We start from the raw sequence: 23,039 nt of genomic DNA on the forward strand, positions 1-23,039 counted from the left end.
AGTTATTACAATATTATTTAGTTATTGAAATAATATTGTTATTTAAATTCATAAAATATTAATTATTTATTGAATTTAATAATCCATAAAATTATAATTATACTATTATTGCATAATTCGTTATTAATTTTGTAGAATATTAAATTATTATTAATATGAATATTATGAATTCTATTATAATTATTTTTCTACTTTTAAGATTTTTTTTAATTTATTACATAATTTCGTTATTTTAACTATTTAAATTTTTGTCATGTTAAATATTTTGTTATTTAAATATTTAAATAATATTTAAAAAATTTTAAAAATTTCATTATTTGAATTTTATTGATTTTAATGTTATTAAGTAATATTAAATATTTTTATATTATTTAGCTATTTTTAATATTTTCTTAAGATTTTTAGTTATTGAAATATTTAAATAATATTTTATTTTTAATGTTAAATTTTTATTATTTGAATAAAATTTTAATTAAATAATTCATAAAATTGTAATTTATATTGTTACTACATAATTTCATGATGAATTTGGTAAAAATATTGATTCATTAATAATATGAATATTATTAAATCTATTAATTTTTTTGTTTTGAATAAATATTTTAAATTTAGTATATAATTTCGTTATAACATTTAAATAGTTTTGAATTTTTTTTAATTGAAATTTTCTTTAGATAGATATAGATAAAAAGTGGGGGAGAGGATAAATAGGAATTGGAGATAGTTTATGAGAGAACCTCTCTATTAAATTAGAGATAATTTAAGAGATAAATAGGAGTTAGAGATAATTTAGGGGATAAAGAGGAATTAGAGACAATTTAGGAGGAAGTGGGGGAAAGTGGTGCCACTTGGCTAAACAGTAAAAAAGTAAACCCCTCTTTCTTATGGTTGTTAGAAATAGTTAAGCATATATGATTTTATTATTTGTTTAATAGGTAATTATGTAGAAATAAAAAATTCAAAAAAATAGAAAATTAGGAAGGAGAATTTGAAGCAAGGGCTGCTGACATGGCAGGACCAATTTTATTATATATATATATACATATAGAGAGAGAGAGATAGATATATAGATGTCTGGTTTACTAATTTTGTCCGGGTCCAATGCAAATCGGTTTCCATTTTCCAAACAATCCGAATCCGATGAACAATTACTGTGAAGACTGATGACCGGTTTCTAAAGCATCCGATCCGGTCCTAAGGTCCGTAATCTGAATAATAAAGCTGGAGCACTGGTTTACGGAGTATCGAATACGCAAGCACAAATACGTTCTCTTCCCCTGCTCAGTCGAGTTCGAATCTGGTAGACACAGTTATTGAACACACTAAACAACAACACGATTAATATATTGACACCTGTCTCTTAATATCTTTGGATCCGACTTTAAACGCTTTTGGGACAGGTGTCAACAAGATGAGTATATACATAATCAGTGTGCTCACCTAGTGTGCCTACTATATCTGGTCTCTGCTCAACCTTCCTAACCGTCTCGAAAGCAAGATTTAAATCTCTCTCTCTCTCTCTCTCTGCTATTTTTTCTCTTTCATCTCAGGTTTTGGAACTTCTCTCTCGTTAATTTTCAGAAAAACCAAAGAAAAAAAGAGGAAAGGTTTATAATTTTGACATTCTGAAGAGAATTCGTGATGCTTGTTTGCAGACAATGGCTGTGGTTTCGATTCATCAGTTCAATGAGTGCATCACTTGCCATGCCTGGAATTCTGATCGCACAAGTAAGCTTCTAAATTTTCTTTCATTCTAATCAGATCACTTTTAACTCGCTTTCTCTTACACAATTGGGACTGGCTCCTGCATCCAAATTGATGAAATAGTGCTATTTTTTTCTTTTCTTATTTTTTTTCTCTGTGGTATCAATGGACTATGCTCCTGTTCTTTGCTTTGTGGATCTCGTGCATCTGAAATTGTGTAGTTGTAATTCCTTTTTCATCTACATTTTATTAATTTGGTTATTTCGCACACATTGTTTCTTTAGTTGGCTTTCAGACATGACAATTTGTTAAGTTCTGATAAAAAATATTGTTTATTTTCTTTATCAGTAATAGAAAATATATTGTATTTATGTATGGAGATTGGAGATTAGAGAGTTTAAGTACAACTCCCTAGGTAGACCAAGTACTAAGTTCACGATGAATATTCTCAAGCAAAATTATCAGAAGTTGGGTTCGTTCATCTTGAAAGTCAATGAAATGACGGAATCATTATGGATATCAAAGATTTCCCCTATATAATTTGATACCAGAATCTCTAATTAGTCTGGATTTGTTCTTCACCCACCCTATCAGAATATGAGAATCTTCATTGATGCATATCCTTCGTTAACTTGTAGGGACTGACAGTTTAAGACTGAGGAATATCATCAGCTTTTACATGATTCTACCAGCTGATTCAGTATGTGCTGTAATTTCCAAACTATAATTGTTCTCAAAAATTCAATTCTTGATGCTCCTGAGTTATATAAAGTACAGTCATCAAACTTGATGATGTTTTTACTTTGGTGTGGTCAAGAAGAAAGGCTTTACATTGCAGAGTATTGATATGACCACTGCAAATTACTCTGATGACCAAATTTGTTGTAGCTCTCCTAAAAATTTCCAGTGTCTATACCAATGAAATACTTTGGTTGTAACGAAGGATTGTTTAGTATAGTCCACTGTGTAAAAAGAGTTTCCATTTGTACAACCCTTTGCTAACAGGTTTTACTGTTTATTCTCTCCTTTCAACAACATGACTTGGAAATAGTTGTAGGCTGTGTAGCATTAGCAGCATACATCTGATGTTGTTTTTCTTGTTTTCTACTTTTTGTATCCACCAAATTTTAACCAATATTATATTATTATCATATTTGTAACTTCTATATTTTATTTTATAGTATTGAACTATTGACTGTTTATCTCTTTCGTGTTTATTGCAATATGTTAGGATTATTTTATCACATCATATTAGGTCATTGCTTGCTGATATAATTGATGGATTCAAAGCATTTAGTATTTCTGGATGTGTTCCCAATTCCTTTTTCCTCGAGTCCAAGATATACTTGTGTTAAATATTTCTAAGTAAAAGACGAAATTTAATTGGTTTATTTGGAGATATATGTCTATCTTATTTTTAACTATGGTTCTGACAGACCGGATTATCTTTTGCAGTGATTGCATTTTGTCCGAACAATAATGAAGTTCACATACATGGCTACTCAAAGGACAAGTGGGAGAGGGTACACATTCTTCGAAAGGTATGCTGCACATATTCAGACTGGTGGATATAGTTTTTTTTTTCACGTTAGGAAAACTAATCTTGAAATTCTGTTGTGTTTTCTTTTGATTTTAGAATCATGAAACTAGTATTTACCATCATTTAGATTTTTTTTTTGAAGAGTCAAGAAAAAAAATTCATTAAGGCTGTGTTTGGTTTGAAGGAAAAAATAGGGAAAGGTAGGGAAACCAAACATAACCTTAATAGAAAAAAGAAGACATACAATCTGAGGGGTGTCAAGAAATTCCCTACCTTTCCCTTCCTTTCCCTACCTTTTTCCTTCAAACCAAGCATATCCTTGATAGAAAAAAGAGGACATACAATCTGAGGGGTGTCAAGAAATTCTAATTCCTTTAAGAAACAAAAAACAAAAAGAAAAGAAATTCTAATTCCTTTAGTAATGGTCATTAATCATAAGCGTCATTGATAATGTATTTGATAGTGGACAATGAGGGCATACTTGTAATAGTACACACTTTTGACATGCATCTGCTCTTCTTTCATCAGTTTTTCTATGTAGCCTCTCTAACCTACTCAAGATAAAAAGTTCGTATTCACAAAATATAGAAATAGCATTGTAACTTTCCACTTTGGTGTTAAAACAGTGCTGATGAATCATTCTTTTTCATATCTAGCTTAGTTACTATTACATAATTCCAGAGAAAAATGTAAATTTTAACAATATCTTATCTTCTTATATTCCATCTTCTCACAGCATGATCAAATGGTTTCTGGTATAGATTGGGGTGCAAAATCAAACAGAATTGTTACAGTATCACATGATCGGAACTCGTGAGTATCTACTTGTAACTTGCTAAGATACTTTTAAGTTTCTTGAATGACATGTGCAATTTAAACAGTGAAAGGTATCGATTCTAGATTCTAGGATTTTCTTTTTTTTTTCTAACTTATCATTTTCTTTATAGATATGTTTGGAACCAAGAAGAATCTGAATGGGTACCGACCCTTGTTATTCTTAGGCTAAACCGTGCAGCTCTGTGTGTTCAGTGGAGTCCAAAAGGTAACCAAGAAAATCTGATTTACATACTCAGTTGCCACAAATACTTGTCTTGTTTCTTACATGATAGTTTGCTATCATTGTCATCATATTCTTGTACTTGTTGAGGTAGATCATGTCCTTTCATTTGAGAATGTCAGCCTTTCTGGTCAAGTGTCTAGAGAAGATTCAAAGGGATTTCCTGTCACATGACAGGAATGATATTGAAAAGTTCTACTTTGTCAAATGAAATTTGGGACTTATTGCTTGATGCATTTTCGAGTGTCTCCTGTTCCTTTTAGGGTGGTTGCATGGAGACATAATTATCCAAAAATAAGGGGCTTTCGACTGTTAAGCATTTGTTTGATGTTAATGAGCACAAGGAATACATGAAGTTCTTCATTCATTACATTACAATGGAATTTGTATGAACTTTGTTTTTCTATATGTTTAACATACACAACTCTCATCCTTCTCAGTTGGGAGGTGATGTTTTCTATGTCACCAAATACTGTGAGTGGTAAGACAGATAAAGTTATTTGGAGTATCATTCCTTTTTACAGTCTATTGGGGGTATTTTGGGGGAAAGGACACAGAAGCAAACTGATAGCAGACTTTTTCTTATTGGTTGTGGACTAAGTAGTCACTGATACATCCAGAATTTAAAGAAAAAGAGGACTTTGGTTCCAAACTTGTTTTGGGTCTTTAGAATGGAAGTTACTAAATTGGTTGTGGGGTTTATTGTTGTGTTGTAAATCTTGTAGAAATTCCTTTATTATGTATGGTGGAAACCCTTCACCAAAGTCTGTACCTTTTTATCTTTTAATGAAAATTTCCATTATTTATAAAAATAAAATTTAATGAAATGTATCTTATTGATGATAAAAATATTTTTTTTACAAGTTTAAAGGCCTTCAGTTTTATTTATTTATTTATTTCTGAAACAGATAAGGTAATATATTTCGTCAAAATGCCAAAGAATACAACCAGCTCTTGTACGAAGAGATGCTGTATATTGGATATATACAAAAAGAGACGAAAAAAAGTACAATTAAGAAAACAAAAGTCCAACATCAAAAAAATTACTAGCCAAGAGCATAGCAAACCCTTTAGCTTACTCTTCACTGTGTCTAAGTCACCTTGTTTGTTCTAAAAAATGCACAAATTTCTTTCCTTCCATACTGTCCAGATGATAGCTGCTGGTAAAAGACCCCACAGCACCTTCTCTCTTGTGCTTCAATCTTGAACTCTCTTGCCTTCAAACAGAGCCAGATGTGACTCTGGTACACAGAACTGCACCCAAAAACTTCGTAAAGTCAGATTCCGAAGGCCAATAGAAAACTTGCAATAAAGAAAAGGACGAATTTTGGTAACCACTCGTTTCTTCGTTTCTATGAGCATGAAGATTAGGAGCTTTAATCTTCGTTTAATTGGAGATTTTTTCATCTTTCCACCAACTCAGTGTGGATTTCTTCATCTGCTTGAAGACCTCATAAATGAGGTCTTTTTCTTTAAAGGAAGTAGAAAAGTGCAAAAATTCTATTTTCATATAAAATCTGTGAAAGAGAGAAAGAAAGAAAGTGTGAACAACCCTATTCAGTTCTAGGTTAAAGTAGAGAAGAAGAAGAGGAAGAAGAAGAAGGGCTCGGCCAGTAGAGGAAAAGTTATCTCACTAGTCAACCCACTTGTATTTATATCAAATAAAATCAGTTACAAGAAAGACAATATTGTCCCTTATAAGTGATGGGACACATAACTTAAACTTGAATAAAACAGACCTTTCACTCTCAAATAAATAAACCTAAAAGACAAAAATACCCCTGTTCTGTGAACTCTAACAGAAAGAAAGAAAAGAGAAGGTTTGTACAAAGAAGAGAAAAGGAGAGAAGTTAAAGAGAATAGCGAGAAGCCAAAAATTAGGTCTGGCCTCCTTTCATTAGCTTATATACTCATAAATAAAATTAAATACAAAGACAATTATGCCCTTAGTAAGTCAGCTACTTGTAAAACTGAGCAAACACTCTTAGTTTAAACATAAATTAATGGGATTTGGGCCCAATAATTCTCTAACTATGCTTTGTAAATAAAAAACAAATGTTATCAGCCCAAAACTCAACACTCCCCCTCAAGTTGGAAATAGATGTCACACATTCCCCACTTGCGTAGATCATGCTCCAACTTGTTTGTTGCAACACCTTTTATAAGAACATCAGCATGCTGCAAGTCAGATGCAACATATGGTAAGCACACTTCTCCAGATATCACCATTTCCCTTATAAAGTGTTTATCCACTTCTATATGCTTTGTCTTATCATGCTGAACTGGATTGTGGGCAATGTTAATTGCTACTTGATTGTCATAGTACAACATCACAACATCATAGGTTCTTTAGCCTCAACTCTAATCTCCCCTAACACAGATTAGACCCAGAGGAGCTCTGAAACACCATGTGCCATAGTTCTGTATTCAACTTCTACACTTGATCTTGTTACAACTAATTGTTTCTTACTCTTCCACGAAACTAGATTACCTCCAACAAGAGTACAAACTCCTAATGTAGATCTCCTGTCATCTAGGCACCCTGCCCAATCAGCATTTGTGTAAGCCTCTAACTTCAAATGTCCATGGTCAGCAAACAGTATACCTTTACCTGGGTGTCCCTTTAAATAGGAAAAGTATCCTGTCAATGACCTCCCAATGCTGAACTCGTAGGGCATGCATGTATTGACTCATCACACTCACTTCATAAGGGATATTTGATTGTGTCATACATAAGTATAGAAACCGGCGCACCAATCTCTAATACCTTATAACATCCTTCACCAGCTCACCTTCTAAAGCATTTATCCTGTGGTTTTGATCAATAGGTGTATAAATTGCCCTTGCCCCAAGTTTTCCTATCTCCTATAGTAAGTCCAAAACATACTTCCTCTATGAGATGAAAATCCCATGCTTGGACCTTGCCACCTCAATGCCCAAAAAATACTTCAGCTCCCCAAGATCCTTAATATCAAACTCTTTGTGTAGGTTCTTCTTCAAAGTATCAATCTCACTCACTTCATTTCTTGTGACCACAATGTCATCCACATTCACTATCAGTACTAACACTAGTGACCCCCTACAATATTCTTCAAGGTGAAGAAGTGTGTCTTCCTTGGGTATGTAGGAAATCATAAGGGGTATTCTTGTTATGATCTAGTCTTTGTGTAGGTTCTTCTTCGCCTTAGGGTCCAGCTTTAAGTGGTGAGGACCAAGAATATTGTAGAGAGATTGGGCTGAATGGGCCCTAGTATCTATTCTTTTATTGTGTTATTTATTTGTTTGTTAATGGGCCTGTTACTTCTATTTATAAGCTTACTTTAAGTTCTTGCTTAGCTGGCCGCCCACTTAAGGGCATACTTGTTATTAACTTAGTGAATGAAGATTAACAAAAGGATTAGAGAGGGAAGAGAGGAGATTATCGAGCTCTTCTTCTTCTCCCTCTTTTTTTCTCCATCTTCTTCCTTTGTGCTACTGTCTTCTACCTTTCTTCCACTTTTCTCTCTAATTTTAATCAAGTTTATATCAATTTTAGAGGACTGATTTACTTCTTGGTATCAAAGCAGGTTTCTCCCTTCTCTTTTTTTTTGTTTTTTTGTTTTTCTCTTTTCCTATACACCCTTCGATTAGGAGAGTGTATGGAGAGATAAGTTCTCTATAGTTTAGAGGATCTTTTGCCTAGTTGGTAGAGGGTTTGGAGAGTTGAAGTCTGGCCAAAAACTTCCAAGAAGTGATGTTGTATTTTTTCTGCCCAAAACCCTATCTTATTAGAGAGTTTTGAAGTTACAGGTAAAGGAGAAGCTTTTGGTGTGGCGCTCAATGTTTGGGAGGTGTATTTTGACTTCTAGAAGTGTGCAGTTAAGTCCTGAAAGAGGTTGGGAAGCTCTGGTAGGAGCGGTTGCAGTTTCTCTCTTTCTCCCTAACAACCGAGTGTAGTAAAACCCTAGTTGTCAAGTACCTGGGTACTGTTTTGACTTCAATTAAGTTTGTAAAGATTAAATCTAGTTTTTTTTATTTCCATTTGATCAATGGAGCAATATGGAAGTGAGTTCAAGCAGATATTGGTATCCAGGCTTGGCTCGATAGATTCCGTTTTGACTGGTGTAACCACAATTAAGTTGGATGGAACCAATTACCTAGCTTGGGCACAATCTATACGAGTTTATATTTGTAGTAGAGGTAAATTAGGGTATCTCATAGGCAATAAGGTGAAACCCGAAGAGACAAACCCTGCATTTGAAAAATGGATGCAAGAGAACTATACAGTAATCGGATGGTTGGTCAACTCTATGCAGCTCCATATAAGTTAGCATTATCTTTGGATGTTTTTAGCTAAGGAGATCTGGGACAATGTTTTCAGCTTGTTTGTTGTATTGTAATAACCAAGCGACCATTAACATTGCTCATAACCCAATACAGCATGATAGAACCAAAAACATTGAAGTTGACAGATATTTCATATGGGAGAAAGTTGCCTCTCAAGAACTATGCCTTCCTTATTTTTCCTCTAATATGCAGCTTGCTAATCTTTTCACCAAGGAAGTCAACAAAATCAAGCTTGAGACAGATTTAAGCAAGTTGAGAATGACAAATATCTTTTCCCAACTTGAGGGGGAGTGTAGAGAAAATGATTGACCAACTTATGGTCCCTCTTCTTCATTATTTCTTGATGATATTTTACTGATTATATTATTGTTAGCAAGTGTTTTATTGTTATTACTAGTGATAGGGGCATTCCTATCATTGTAGCTCTTTTTATTGTAAAACTAATATAAATATTTCCTTTGTCGTTTCTTATTACTCCTCCAACTCCAGATATACTTGGGTCTCTCTCTCTCTCTCTCTCTCTCTCTCTCTCTCTCTCTCATTGGGATAAAAGTGATCTCAGATCTGAGATCTTAGTCTGCTCTACAACTTCTTAAAACATGAACGAGTCAACAATTTGACTGCCTGGATCAGCGGTTTTCTAACCAAGTCAACATTTTTTGGCCCAATAACGGGTTAAGGGTGAAATGGAACCTGTTGCTAGGACGGTTTCCGGGTTGAACGGTTCAACTGTCCGGATCAACAACGATTTGAAGACACCGAGGAAAAGAGAGTGGAGGGGGTTGGAGACCACCAAGGATTTAAAAAAGGATGCATAAGAGAAAGATCCAACCAAAGGGGTACACAGACGATCACCCTCCTTTGAGAAATCAAAGACCACCCCTTTTAAGATATTTAACAGATTAGATACTTGAGGAATCTCTAGCACCCTAAGATTCCTCCTAAAACCTAGATTCCAATCAAATCTAGTAGGTGAAGGCAAAGCGTGATAAACTTAGAAACGATGTCTTTTAACAAGGATAGTGTGTAAAGAGAAAGAAATAAATATTTCAAAGAACTTCCCCTACCCAAAGGTCTTCCCAAAACTTTATGTTATTTCTAGAGGAGAGACAATATCTGATAAGGTTGAGAAACAAAGGAAGGATATTATGGATGGATTTCCAAGGAGAGGCAAGTGTATCACTTCACATAAGCCCTACATCCCAATAAATGTTAAATTATTGATTCTTAAATCATTTCTTACTACTTCTACCTAGCCCTTTTTGGTCTACATCTAGCCCTTCTAGCTCCTTCAACTTGCAATAGATCAATTCCTCTTATAGGTGATGTTGATGATCTTCTATGCTTGTGACTAAACCATCTTAGTCTACTACTTTATCTCATTTATTCTCATTCATCACCTATTGGAGTTACTCCTATGTTCCTACAAATGACTTCATTTCTGATCCTATCCTTTCTAGTTTTTCCACTGATCCATCTTTGCATACATGTTACTGACACACTCATATTTTGGACAATCATTCCTGTTATTTATAAAAAATTTAAAAAAGAAAATAAAAAGCTCCATGGCCCATTCTAATATTGTTCTCAAATGGATGGCTGATGACTAGAGGGACCCATTAAAAGGGTAGTTGCAATCATACCCCTGATTATTATAGTTGTACCTAATCTTCCCCCAAAACCCCTACTTCTCTCAAAAATATAACAGAAATAATGAAGCAAAAAAATTAAGATCAACTAAAAATCTGCTGCATCAATAGACTCCAAGCTGAAGTCCTTGTTTGAGCAAATCCATAGGATGCTAATTCCTTAGCTAAGAAGAGCTGCTTTGTATAAAGTTTCATCTACTCTGGCACAAAGGCTTTTTGAATTGGTTCTTGTTTCTTTCCTTCTTGTCCCTTGAGTTTTATAGGGTTTTGTTCACCTATGACCCTTGCTGTTTATTTTTATCTCTCTAATATTTTCTTTAAAATTTTTGCTATTGTTTGAAAAGGGTTATGAGACTTAATTGTTGGAGTAGATATTTCCAACACAATTCATTTGATGGTTTTATGTTAGAAATTTTGCTCATAAAGGTCAAGTTTGCCTTACCATCTAATGCTCATAGTTCTTATTAAATCAGTTATTTGCTCTTCAGAAAACAAGTTTGCTGTTGGAAGTGGAGCTAAAACTGTGTGTATATGCTACTATGAGCAAGATAATAATTGGTAAGTGGTGTTTTCTTTCTTTTTTTTTCTTGCTAATTATATCCTTATTTTGTTTTCTGTTTCTAGTGTTTTACTGAAGTTCCATTACTTTCCCTCACAGTGCTAAATTTTGGTTATCTTTCTACTTCACAAAATAATAATTTAAATACACTCATGTTGTTGGAACATTAATAAATCATTTAGTGTTCTCTATAAACTTTTAAAGTTGATATCCTATTTCTATGGGAGCATCAACACTCCTGAATTTCCTTGTAATATTTTTTTTGACTTAATATTTTAATGAGATTATGTGACCTATAAAAAATGTGGTTGAATTGTTGAATTTGTATTTTCTGATGCATCAAATATATATAGAAAAAAAAAACAAAGCTTGTATCATATGGTGTAAATGATTAAATGAGGTAAACATTAATATTTATGATCTAAAAGTTGTTTCTAAGTTTGGTATTTATTTACAATGATAACAATTATTTTTTTGATGATTTACTCTTCTCAAGGTGGGTCAGTAAAGTTATCAAGAAACAACATGATTCTTCTGTGACAAGTGTTGCTTGGCATCCTAATAATGTATGTACCTCCCTACTCACAGTTCACAAGTATACTCTTATTTTTTTCTTTTAGTGGTCATGTAAATATATTCTTATGAAGATTTTGACTTATATGTTCTTCATACAAAACATAGTTTTGAAGGTCACATGGTTTCATGAAACTACTTCTTACTAAGCATCAGAACTCTATTATTGATATTTGATCTCTTTCTTTCTTATAAATAGTTTTCTTAGGTTATTTTAGACCATTAAGTTTTTGTTTTAAATTCTTGTTTAAATAAATTTTTATATATTTAGCATGCATTTATCCATGGATCAATTTATTTGAAATTAGATAACTCTAAGTACACCTCTCTAAGATTCTTTTAATGTGTGTTAAGTTGGTACCTAAATTTAAGGCCCCAATAAAACATTTTGCAATAGCAGAGGCCAGTCTAACTGTTCAGTGTATATGGTCCTAGATTTGGTCAAAATAAAATTTCTTCACCCAAAATGTTAGAATGTTGAATGATGTCTCTTTGTATGAGTGTTCGGCTGATAAGAGTTCTTATTAGCCCATACTTAAGTTCAAGTTATCCTGTAACTGGGCCTGTGTTAATGGGCCTAAGCCTGTTTAATGTTTTAAGTTACTGGGTGTCCCATCACTAATCAGGGGCATTCCAGTAATTACTTGTATCTTGTACTTCATTCAAATATAAATAATAACATGGTCGACTGGTTAGTACAATTCACAATTCGACATTCCAGCATTTCTTCTTCTCCTTCTTCTCCTTTCTGCTACTTCGGCTACAGTAGTTTAGCTTTCATGGTATCAGAGCATTAGCTTCTTCCTGGTTTCAGCCGGCACACACTCTCTTCTCTTGCTGTCTTTTCATCTTCTCTCTTCCTTTTCTGGGTTGCTGCAGTGAAGACCTAGGGGTGTAAGAGAGTAAAGCAAGTTCGAACCTAGGGTTTCTCTTGGTTGTAGGACTCAAGGGAAGTAAGACCCAGAAGTAGATGTCTTACTAGGTTATTTCCAGCAAATAGTAGCTATTTGGCTACTAAGAGAGGTCTGTATAGGACAGACCTAGTTGAGGACTGATTTCAGCAGTCCTAGCACTAGACGAAAGGGGCTTAGCTTTTTCTACAGTTGCAGCTCCGGTGCTCCAGAAAGACTTGCACAGAACAGTGGTAAAGACTTAGCTTCTTCTACAGTTGCAGCTTCGGTGCTCCAGCAAGACTCGCACAGACTTAGCTTCTTCTACAGAGCCCACTGTTCACTTGCTAATATTGCAGCCTCGAACTGTTCACTTGCTACTGTACCCGAACTGTTGCAGTTTCAGTTCAGCCCAAGTGAAGTCTATCTAGTGTTCTACCAGCACTGTGAACACTTCTACCAGCATAGCAAAGTGGTAAACAACTCCAAGTTCAGGTTGGTTATCAGTCCGAAACCCCTCACCACTGCTGTGAGATTACCTAGGGAGCTGCCAGCTCCAGATTGTTCAGCACTGTGAACCCTAGTTGAGGACTGATGTCAGCAGTCCTAGTATTGGCCGCAAGGAGGGGCACTCTCTTTACAGTTGCAGTACTCGAAGTTCAAGTGGAGTCTGCATAGCACAATAGTTGAGAATCCTTAGCTTCTGGTCGGTTACCAGCCCAGAACTCCTTGCTTGCTGTTGTAACTGAACTGTTTCAGAACTGTGACAGTCTCGGCAAGTCTGAACCTGTGTCGAGTGCTGTCAGAATCTGCTGTGATCATTTCGGTTAATCAGAATCTGCTCCAGAACTGGTTCAGAACCTTCAGAACTGCTTCGACTAGTCTTAATCAGTGTCACCTGCACAGTGGCTGCAGTCAAGATGTCTTCAATACCCAGAGATGTTTCTTCTAGAGATAACAGGCCTGTGGCAAGTGAGAATTTTGCCACCAGTAACAATGATGACAACTCACAAAATACACCAACAGTGTCTTCTTCTCCTATGGTACAGGTTGATGATTCCTCTGGAACTGGTACTTTGGGCTTCACTGCTAGTGAGGTAGAGGTCCTTAGCAGGGCATTAGCCCGTCTAAGAAATAATTCTTTTGCTTCTACATCTCTTGCCAGATCAGGTACAGCCTCTGCCTTCAGTGCCACTGGATCTATTAACTCTACTTCTTGGGTTATTGATTCTGGTGCTACTGACCACATGACACATATGTCTTCCCTATTCTCTTCATATCATTTGTTGTCTGGTCAGGATAAGATGAGAGTTGCTGACGGGTCTTTCTCCACTATCTCTGGAAAGGGAATGGTTGACCTAAGCAAGGACCTCTCTCTTAAATCAGTTTTACATGTTCCCAGTCTTACCTCAAATCTTTTGTTTGTTTCAAAACTTACCAAAAATTTGAACTGTAGTATAACCTTTTTTCCTACTCATTGTGTCTTCCAGGACAGATTGACAAGGAGAACGATTGGGTGCGGTCATGAGTATGGAGGCCTCTACTACCTTGATGCAGACATCGGTTCATCCTTACAAGCATCTGCTGCTAGTAGTCCTGAGAGTGTGGAGTCAGTAGCTAAGCTGCATCTTTGGCATGCTAGGCTAGGTCATGTGTCTTTCTCTTCATTAGAAATGTTGTTTCCCAAATTGTTTAAGGGCATTCCAAGTCAGAGTCTAACCTGTGAAGTATGTCAAATGTCAAAACAATGTAGAACTGTGTGTCCAATTTCCAGTAATGAAATTTGTGCTCCTTTTGATTTGGTTCATTCTAATGTCTGGGGCCCTTCACCTATTGTTTCCTTTGATGGCTTCCGATACTTTATCAGTTTTATTGACCACTACTCTCGTTGCACATGGATCTACCTGTTAAAAGGACGGGATGAAGTACCATGGATAACCATGGCATTTTGCAAGATGATTGAAACACAGTTTAATAAGAAGATTAAGCAATTCAGGTCAGACAATGCTGCTGAATACTTTGAAAAATCCTTGAACTTATTCATGGAAGATGCTGGCATAGTACATCAGTCATCCTGTGCTTATACTCCTTAGCAGAATGGGGTTGCTGAGCACAAGAATAGACATCTATTGGAGACAGCTCGAGCCTTACTATTCCAGCACAAAGTTCCCAAGCAATACTGGTCTCAAGTTGTACTTTCTGCATCATATCTGATAAACCGGATGCCATCTAAGGTGTTGGGTATGAAAACCCCTTTCTCTGTTTTGTGCCCCACTCTTCCAGACTTTCCCCTTCCTCCTCGGGTCTTTGGCTGTATATGTTTCATACATGTGAAGGATCCAAAGAAGACCAAGTTGGATCCTAAGGCTACAAAGGGAATATTCTTGGGGTACTCTCCTACACAAAAGGGTTACAAGTGTTATGACCCTGTCTCCAAGAGAAAGTATGTCACCAGAGATGTGGTCTTCTTTGAGTCTCAACCCTATTTTCAGTCTTCTCAGAATCCTCTTCAGGGGGAGACTAGTGGGATGGAAGAGTATTCTCATTCTCCCTCCTTTTTTGTTTCCCTATCTGCCTCGGGTCTTCCATCCTCTCCTCCTACTCCTTGTTGTGACATTCCGGGTCAACCCAGTGAGGCTCCCACTGTGTCGGTTACCTCTCCTGATGCTGCAGATGTTCCTGAAGGCTCCAATAGGCAACAAAAAGAGATACTTACATACAACAGAAGAAAAAGGGGCCCTCAACCTCATGACAACAACCAGTTGGACTCAGATCAATCTGTCTGTACAATCCAAGGTAATTCCAAATCTCATACTTTTGATTTGGATCTTCCTATTGCTCTCCGTAAGCCTATCCGCTCTTGCACCACCCGGCACCCCATTGCTGATTTTGTTTCCTACTCACATTTATCTCCTGCCTATCACTCCTTTGTGTCTGCTCTTTCTTCTGTGTGTGTTCCTTCTAGGTACTCAGAGGTCGTGTCTGATCCAAGGTGGAAAGAAGCTATGAATGAAGAGATGAAAGCCCTAATGAAAGCAAGAACTTGGGAATTAGTGGATCTGCTAGAGGGGAAGACCATTGTTGGGTGCAAGTGGGTGTTTACTGTAAAGCACAGGGAGGACAGGTCCATTGAAAGGTACAAGGCCAGACTTGTGGCAAAGGGGTTTACTCAGAAAGAAGGGATTGACTACAAAGAAACCTTTGCCCCAGTAGCAAAGCTCAACACAATTCGGGTTCTATTGTCACTAGCAGCAAATTTTTCATGGGAACTTCATCAGCCGGATGTGAAGAATGCCTTCTTAAATGGTGACCTTCATGAAGAGGTATTTATGGAACCTCCACCAGGCTATGACTTTGGTAGAAAGGTGTGCAAACTGAGGAAAGCATTATATGGGTTGAAGCAATCTCCCCGTGCATGGTTTGAGAGGCTCTGTGGGGCCATGAAGAAAGTGGGGTACACTCAGAGTGGTGCAGACTATACCTTGTTCATAAGGAGACAGGATAGCAAACTTACTGCACTCATTGTTTATGTGGATGATATGGTAATTACTGGGAATGACTTGGAAGAGATAAAAAGACTGAAGGAGTTTCTAGCTTCTGAATTTGAGATCAAAGACTTGGGTCATTTGAGATATTTTCTTGGGATTGAAGTTGCCAGGTCAAGAGAGGGAATCTACATATGTCAGCGGAAGTATGTTCTTGACCTCCTAGAGGAAACAGGCATGATGGGGTGCAGGCCAGTAGATACTCCAATAGAACAGAATCATGGCCTGCAGGAATCAGTAGGGGAGGACTACTGTGATAGAGAGAGATACCAAAAATTGGTAGGGGAGCTGATATACTTATCCCTCACTCGGCCAGATATTGCTTATGCTGTGCATGTTGTCAGTCAATTTATGCACTCTCCAAAGACCCCTCATATGAAAGCAATTGAAAGGATTCTCAGGTCTTGAAGACTTGCCTAGGAAATGGAATTCTCTTCAGGAAAAACAATAGAATTGAAATTGAAGCTTGTACTGATGCAGATTGGGCTGGTTCTGTGGGAGACAGAAAATCAACTTCAGGATATTGTACATTTGTGGGAGGGAACCTGGTCACATGGCGCAGTAAGAAGCAGAATGTTGTGGCTAGTTCGAGTGCAGAAGCAGAATATCGAGCTATGGCACACGGGGTAGCTGAACTCTTATGGCTCAGAACTCTTCTTAATGAGCTTGGTATTAAGGCTGAGGGTCCTCTCAGGCTGTATTGTGATAATAAAGCTGCTATCAACATTGCCAACAATCCCGTGCAGCATGACAGGACAAAACATATTGAAATTGATCGACACTTTGTCAGAGAGAGAATTGTTTCAAGAGAACTCTGTGTGCCTTATACTCCATCAGAGATGCAAATTGCAGATGTATTGACTAAAGGGCTGGCAACAACAAAGTTCAGGGACATACTTGGCAAGCTAAACATGATTGATATTCATGCTTAGCTTGAGGGGGAGTGTTAGAATGTTGAATGATGTCTCTTTGTATGAGTGTTCGGCTGATAAGAGTTCTTATTAGCCCATACTTAAGTTCAAGTTATCCTATAGCTGGGCATGTGTTAATGGGCCTAAGCCTGTTTAATGTTTTAAGTTACTGGGTGTCCCATCACTAATCAGGGGCATTCCAGTAATTACTTGTATCTTGTACTTCATTCAAATATAAATAATAACATGGTCGACTGGTTAGTACAGTTCGACATTCCAACATTTCTTCTTCTCCTTCTCCTTTCTGCTACTTCGGCTACAGTAGTTTAGCTTTCACAAAAGAATTTGGTTAATAGTGTCTAGTTTTTGTTCTGGTAATAATTAACACCAGAGTTAAAATTCTGAATATATTATAGGGTCTTAATCCTTGGACCAAGATTATAAGTATCAACATTTTATTCATTAGGTGATTTCAAGGGGGATCCAAGGTTTCTACGTAGGCCCATGTTTAAGCAGAAGAACAGGCACATCGTTGATTTTGCTTATAGGAGTTTGGGTTCTTCTAATTAGGAATTTTGGCTAAATTCTGCTCCATAGGTTTGTGAATTTAAATTTGAATTTATGAACCCATTACTTTGTCTACCAATGTTTGCATTATGATCTTTGGATGATTGAGCATTTACAATTCTTAGTTTTAGGTCTCAATACAAGCATTTATTATATTCTAGGTATTTATTAACTAATATAAACACAGATCCTTCTTGCAACAACATCTATTGATGGAAAATGCCGAGTTTTCTCCACTTTAATCAAAGGTGTTGATTCAAGGTATGTTATAACTAAGTTGTAGAAGCATATTAGATTCCCTATATTAGGAATCTAACAATCTGTTGGGATATTTTGCACTAACATATCTTTTTTCTTCCTTTTTGGCTAATGTCCAGGGATTCAGGAACAAGTGTGTCTTCTGATCCAAAATTCGGGGAGGTCTAAAAGCTATCTTCTCTTCTGCATATATTTATTACTGATAAAAATCTCTTCTCTTCAGCATATCAATACATGTATAACAAATTAAATATGTTGAGAGAAAATGATGCCTGTATTATATTCTGTACATTGAATTCAAGCCTGCTATTGTTTAGATAATGTCTTCTTTATGTGCACTGACATGTCGCTATGCAAATCTTCTCTTATTCTGTTGCATGTAGATTCATCATTGATGGGAAGGCTTAGATGTGGAAGTTTAGAAAGAATTTTCAACAAGAATCCCTTAACGCCCATAAACCAATATTGTATTACCACAAGTCCCATCTGACACCACTTCATTGATGAAATGCTCCCTTCATATGATGGTGACCTTACTGAGTTGTGACCACTAGTTGTTGATCAATAGTGAATCAAAGAATCTATTGGTTAAGTCACAAGCTGAAACTTACAATGGATCAGCTGTTAGAAGAAAAAAAGAGATGATAAAACACAAAAAAGCCTACCAAACTGACAAGAAAATGACAGTACCAAGAAAAGCAGAGAAAAGCTAACTTGGAATCAGATAACCGACTACAAGTTGCTCTTCTTAAATCTTCTCTTTGTGAAATTATCAGATTTTATTAACTGACCTTATGGTCCATTGAATGAGGTGCCCATTCTGGAGACCAACGCCGTAACCTATTTGATTTGATGTTGCAATGACTAGGGATTATCTGTTATCTGAACTGTTAGTGTCAACTGTATAGGGGCAGATTAGTCATTTTTTTTATGTTTAGTATGAGGTGTAATGTTAAATTAAGTGATGTGTCTCATACTTAATTAGGGGCACAAGAGTCAATTTGTGTTTAATATAGAAGAATATAAATATAACCTGGCCAACTAGAGAGGTGAGATTTTTCTCTCTAGTTGAACCAGCCTTTCTTCTCTCTCTCTCTTATTCTGAAACTATAACCTATACAGTTCTGAACTTTACCATGGTATCAGAGCCAGGTTAAATCAGTTTAGATTTGTATAGGCTTCTGCGCACCCTAGTTTAGTATTCTGCAGAATTCTCTTAGGTTTCTTGGAGTTTGACAAAAAGGCTGAAAAGGAGTGGTTGTTTTTTCCTTCTGGAGGTTTTAATGCCTCCGATTGATTGTGGTGTGGTGGTTTCAGGTGGCTGGTAGAAAACCCTCTACTTGATGGACCGAAGAGGGTTGCTACAGTAGTTTCGTGATCTAAGTTCAGATGTGTGGTTCAGATAGATGGGTTGAAGACCTAGTTTCAGATGTGTGGAGTGTTGGTCTGATGTCTTTGTGTGTGATTTTTTTGTGTGGTGTCGAAAGTGGAGAATAGTGGTGACTATCATCGCTGAAACCTGTGACAGTGAATGTTTCAGCAATGGTCAGCCGTATGAGTGGAACAGTGGTGATCATTCAGCCATAGGAGTGCAGTGTGGTGATTATTGGTAAGGTAGGGTAACATATTAGTGTGGAAAGAAAAAAAAATTATGGCATCCATGGGAGACAGTAGTGAACACAAGTCTGTTATGATTCCCCCTGATTACTTGAATGTGCAAATGACCTCCATCAAACTGAATGGAGAGAATTATGTGTCTTGGGCCAAATCTGTTGAAATTTCTCTTAGGGCTAAGAATAATGTTAAGCATGTGAGAGGAGACAAACCTCTAGTTGATTCTCAGGACTACAGTGATTCGGAACAAAAAGATGCACAAATTATGACTTGGTTATGGAACGACATGGAACCTAAGATTAATGTGAACTTCATGTCCTTAGACACAGCCAAGGAGATTTGGGATCATGAAAAAAAGCTTTACTCAGGGCAAAACAACACCACTAGAGTATACCAGCTCTTTCAAGAGTATTTTAACTTGCAATAGGGTAATAAGAATCTTGAGGAGTACTATGCTAGTCTGAGAAATCTCAAGAATGAGTTGAATGTGTACCACCCCCTTAAATCTGATGTCAAAATTCAGCAACAACAAAGAGAGCAGCTTGATGTAACTGGATTTTTAGTGGGACTGAAGTCTGAATATGAACCAGCGAGAGCACAGAAACTAGGTGGGTCTGCCCTCCCTTCTCTTGTAGAGGTGTTTTCCCATCTCCAGAGGATTTCTGTTTGACCTCTGGAGAACTCCATCATATCAGATAGGTTTGCTTTTGCAGTGACAAGAGGGGAGGTCGTGGTGGTAGAGTAACTCATCATGTTCAGCCAGGCCGTAGTGGTGGTGGTGGACACATGTACAATCGCAGTGGTGGTGGACACATGTACAGCCGTGGTGGTGGGCATATTGGAGATCGAGATTCAAGGGGAGCTCATGGTAGAGGATGTAGTAATGGTCTGAGAAGGTGTACACATTGTGGTATGGAAGGACATACTATTAATTTTTGCTATGATCTACATGACCCACCTTCAACCTGGGCAAATCATGTAGTGGCTAGTGGTGGTATGGAACAAGAGAATCAACAGGCCAATTAGACACCTTCTCCATCAATGGATGCCTCCAAACAATAGATGATGAGCATTCCACGTAATGAATATCAACGGTTGATCTAGGCTACATATCAGCCAAGTACACTTGCCTACTCAGATATGGCTTCTCTGGCATCCAAACCTTCCCATTGGATCATTGATTCTGGAGCTTGCGATCATATGACTAGGACTCCAGGTGTGTTCTCTTCCCTTTCTTCATCCTCTGCAACCCACACTGTTACCCTTGCTAATGGTTCCACTTCTTCTATATGTGGTATTGGTGATGTTAACACTGGTTCACTCTCTTTGTCTTTAGTTTTGTATGTTCCCAAGCTCCCTTTAATCTTATGTCTGTTAGTAAATTGACCAAGTCTCTTAATTGCTCTATCACCTTTTACCCCTCATCTTGTGTTTTTCAGGATCTCAAGATAGGGATGAAGATTAGTGGAGGACATGAAGGTGGTGGACTGTATTATCTTGATGGTGGTGGTGGTTTGTCAACAACACTTTAGTCATCTTTTTCTCCTCTCCAATGGCACTGCAGACTTGGTCATCCATCTCTTAATGCTCTTAAGCAACATGTTCCAGCATTGAATCGTATTCCTACTTTGGATTATGAGTCGTGTCAGTATGAGAAACATCATCGGGTTCCCTTTAGTCCTAGAGTCAATAGTCGTATGCTGAGTCCTTTTTCTTTGGTCCATTCGGACATTTGGGGGCCAAATAAAATAGCGTCACACAATGGTTACAAGTAGTTTTGTTATTTTTGTTGATGATTATTCAAGGATGACATGGCTTTATCTTATGAAAGAAATGAGTGAATTATTTTCAATCTTCCAAAAGTTTCATGCTGAAATTTGCACTCAATTTGGTGTACATATTAAAATCCAACATTTCGATAATGGCCGAGAATATTTTTATACGTCTTTTCAATAATGTTTAGAACAACATGGTATTATTCATCAAACCTCTTACTCTTACACCCCTAAAAAAATGGGGTAGCTTAATGGAAGAGCCGCCACCTCTTGGAAACTGCTCGGCCCCTGTTGCACCATATGAATGTACCCAAATGTTTTTGGAGTGATGTTGTGCTTACATCTTGCTTCCTTATTAACAGAATACTATGTCCATCCTTGATGGTCAGTCTCCCTTCTCAGTTTTGTTTCCTACATTGTCCCCTTTTCCTCTTACTCCCAAGATTTTTGGGTGTGTGTTTCGTTCATAATCTTGGCCCTGGATTGGACAAATTAGATGCACGATCTACTGTGTCTTCCTTGGCTATTCTAGGACCTAAAAAGGGTATAAGTGTTATAATCCCAGTTCTCGACATTGCTTTGTGTGTCCTAATGTTACTTTCTTTGGGTCGATTCCCTTCTTTTCTGGGTCGGATGTCTCTTCTTCTTCTTCTTCTTCTTCTTCTTCTTCGTCTTCTTCTTCTTCTTGTTCCTGTTGAGGATCTCATTCCTCTTGTTCCAGCTGCGACCACGTCTTTGCCTCCGGTGCCACTTCCCGCTAAACGATCACCTATCTAGCAAGTGTATACGCGTCGACATGCACTGGCTCCTCCAGCTTCTTCACCATCGATGGATCCAGTAGTTATTTTTGCAGCACCATCACACCCCATTTTTTATCTTTACCTTCCCATTGCCCTACGGAAAAGTAAACGTAGTTGCACCCTTCATCCTATATCTAATTATGTTTCTGTATCTCACCTTTCTCCTTCCCATCAACAATTTGTTTTGTTGTTATCTTTTGTTTCTGTTCCTAAGGATGTCCAAGAAGCCCTTATCTCTCCAGGATGGCACCAAGCGATGGAAGACAAACTCTCCACTCTTGCTCATAATCATACGTGGGACCTCACCACTCTTCCTCCTGGTAAGTATGTTGTCAAATGTAAGTGGATATTCACTATCAAATATTTACCCGATGGTAGTGCTAAGCAGTTGAAAGCTCAGTTGGTTGCCAAGGGTTATTCACAGTTATATGCTATTGACTACATAGATACTTTCTCTCCTGTTGCCAAGATTGGTTCAGTTCATGTTTTGATATCTCTAGCTGCTATGTATGATTGGCCTTTGTTTCAGCTTGATATTAAGAATGCTTTTTTGCATGGTGATATTCTTGAGGAGGTGTATATGGAGCAACCACTCGGGTTTGTTGCTCAGGGGGAGGATAGTAAGGTGTGTAGGCTCAAGAAAGCTATTTATGGACTTAAAAAGTCTCCTTGTGCATGGTTTGGCAGATTCAGTGAAGTAGTGAAGAAATTTGCCATGAAACAATGCCAGGTCAACCATTTAGTATTCAACTATGGTTTTGGTGCTGGGAAGATTTTATTGGTGGTATGTGTAGATGATATTGTTATTATTGGAAGTGACAGGCTCGAGATTGATAGGTTGAAGACCATTTTGCATGATCACTTCCAAACAAAGAACCTTGGTAAACTAAGATATTTCTTAGGGATAGAGGTAGCGAGGTCCAAGTATGGTATTAACTTGTGCCAAAGGAAATATGTTCTTGACCTACTAGAGGAGACAGGGTTGTTGGGTGCCAAACCAGCTGAAACACCCATCAAATTGAATATCAAGTTGAGTAATGATACAAGTGAGGAGTTTGAAGATCCATGAAAGTACAAAAGGTTGGTGGGTAAGCTAAACTACCTAACCATTACTCGTCCAGACATTTCATTTGTAGTTAGTGTGGTGAGTTAGTTTATGCAGAATCCTTGGGTTCCACATTGGGATGCAATTCTAAAGATTGTAAGGTATTTGAAGGAAGCTCCTGGTCGTGGCTTGTTATACAAGAGTGGAGGAAACCTTGAAATAGAGG

The 23,039-nt window shown here is 37.1% G+C and overlaps 1 protein-coding gene across 4 annotated transcripts in view; it reads left to right on the forward strand.

Annotated features, from left to right (window-relative positions):
• The first annotated feature begins 1,556 nt into the window (after nt 1-1,556).
• Nucleotides 1,557-23,039, forward strand: part of LOC104608427 (actin-related protein 2/3 complex subunit 1B-like) — a 56,684-nt gene continuing 35,201 nt past the window's right edge. For 2 of the 4 annotated variants that reach the window (XM_088890894.1, XM_088890896.1), the window contains exons 1-8: nt 1,557-1,728; nt 3,160-3,245; nt 3,981-4,057; nt 4,192-4,286; nt 10,750-10,834; nt 11,332-11,401; nt 17,509-17,582; nt 17,699-17,741. In XM_088890894.1, the coding sequence (XP_088747020.1) occupies nt 1,659-1,728; nt 3,160-3,245; nt 3,981-4,057; nt 4,192-4,286; nt 10,750-10,834; nt 11,332-11,401; nt 17,509-17,582; nt 17,699-17,741 (600 nt within the window). In that variant the 5' untranslated portion in view covers nt 1,557-1,658. Of the gene's footprint in view, nt 1,729-2,342; nt 2,405-3,159; nt 3,246-3,980; nt 4,058-4,191; nt 4,287-10,749; nt 10,835-11,331; nt 11,402-17,508; nt 17,583-17,698; nt 17,742-23,039 lie in introns of all 4 variants that reach the window. The other 2 variants (XM_088890895.1, XM_019199601.2) reach the window with 2 other exon arrangements.

Source organism: Nelumbo nucifera, chromosome 6 (genome assembly GCF_055504915.1).
Source record: "Nelumbo nucifera cultivar China Antique chromosome 6, China Antique-T2T, whole genome shotgun sequence".
Taxonomy (NCBI): domain Eukaryota; kingdom Viridiplantae; phylum Streptophyta; class Magnoliopsida; order Proteales; family Nelumbonaceae; genus Nelumbo; species Nelumbo nucifera.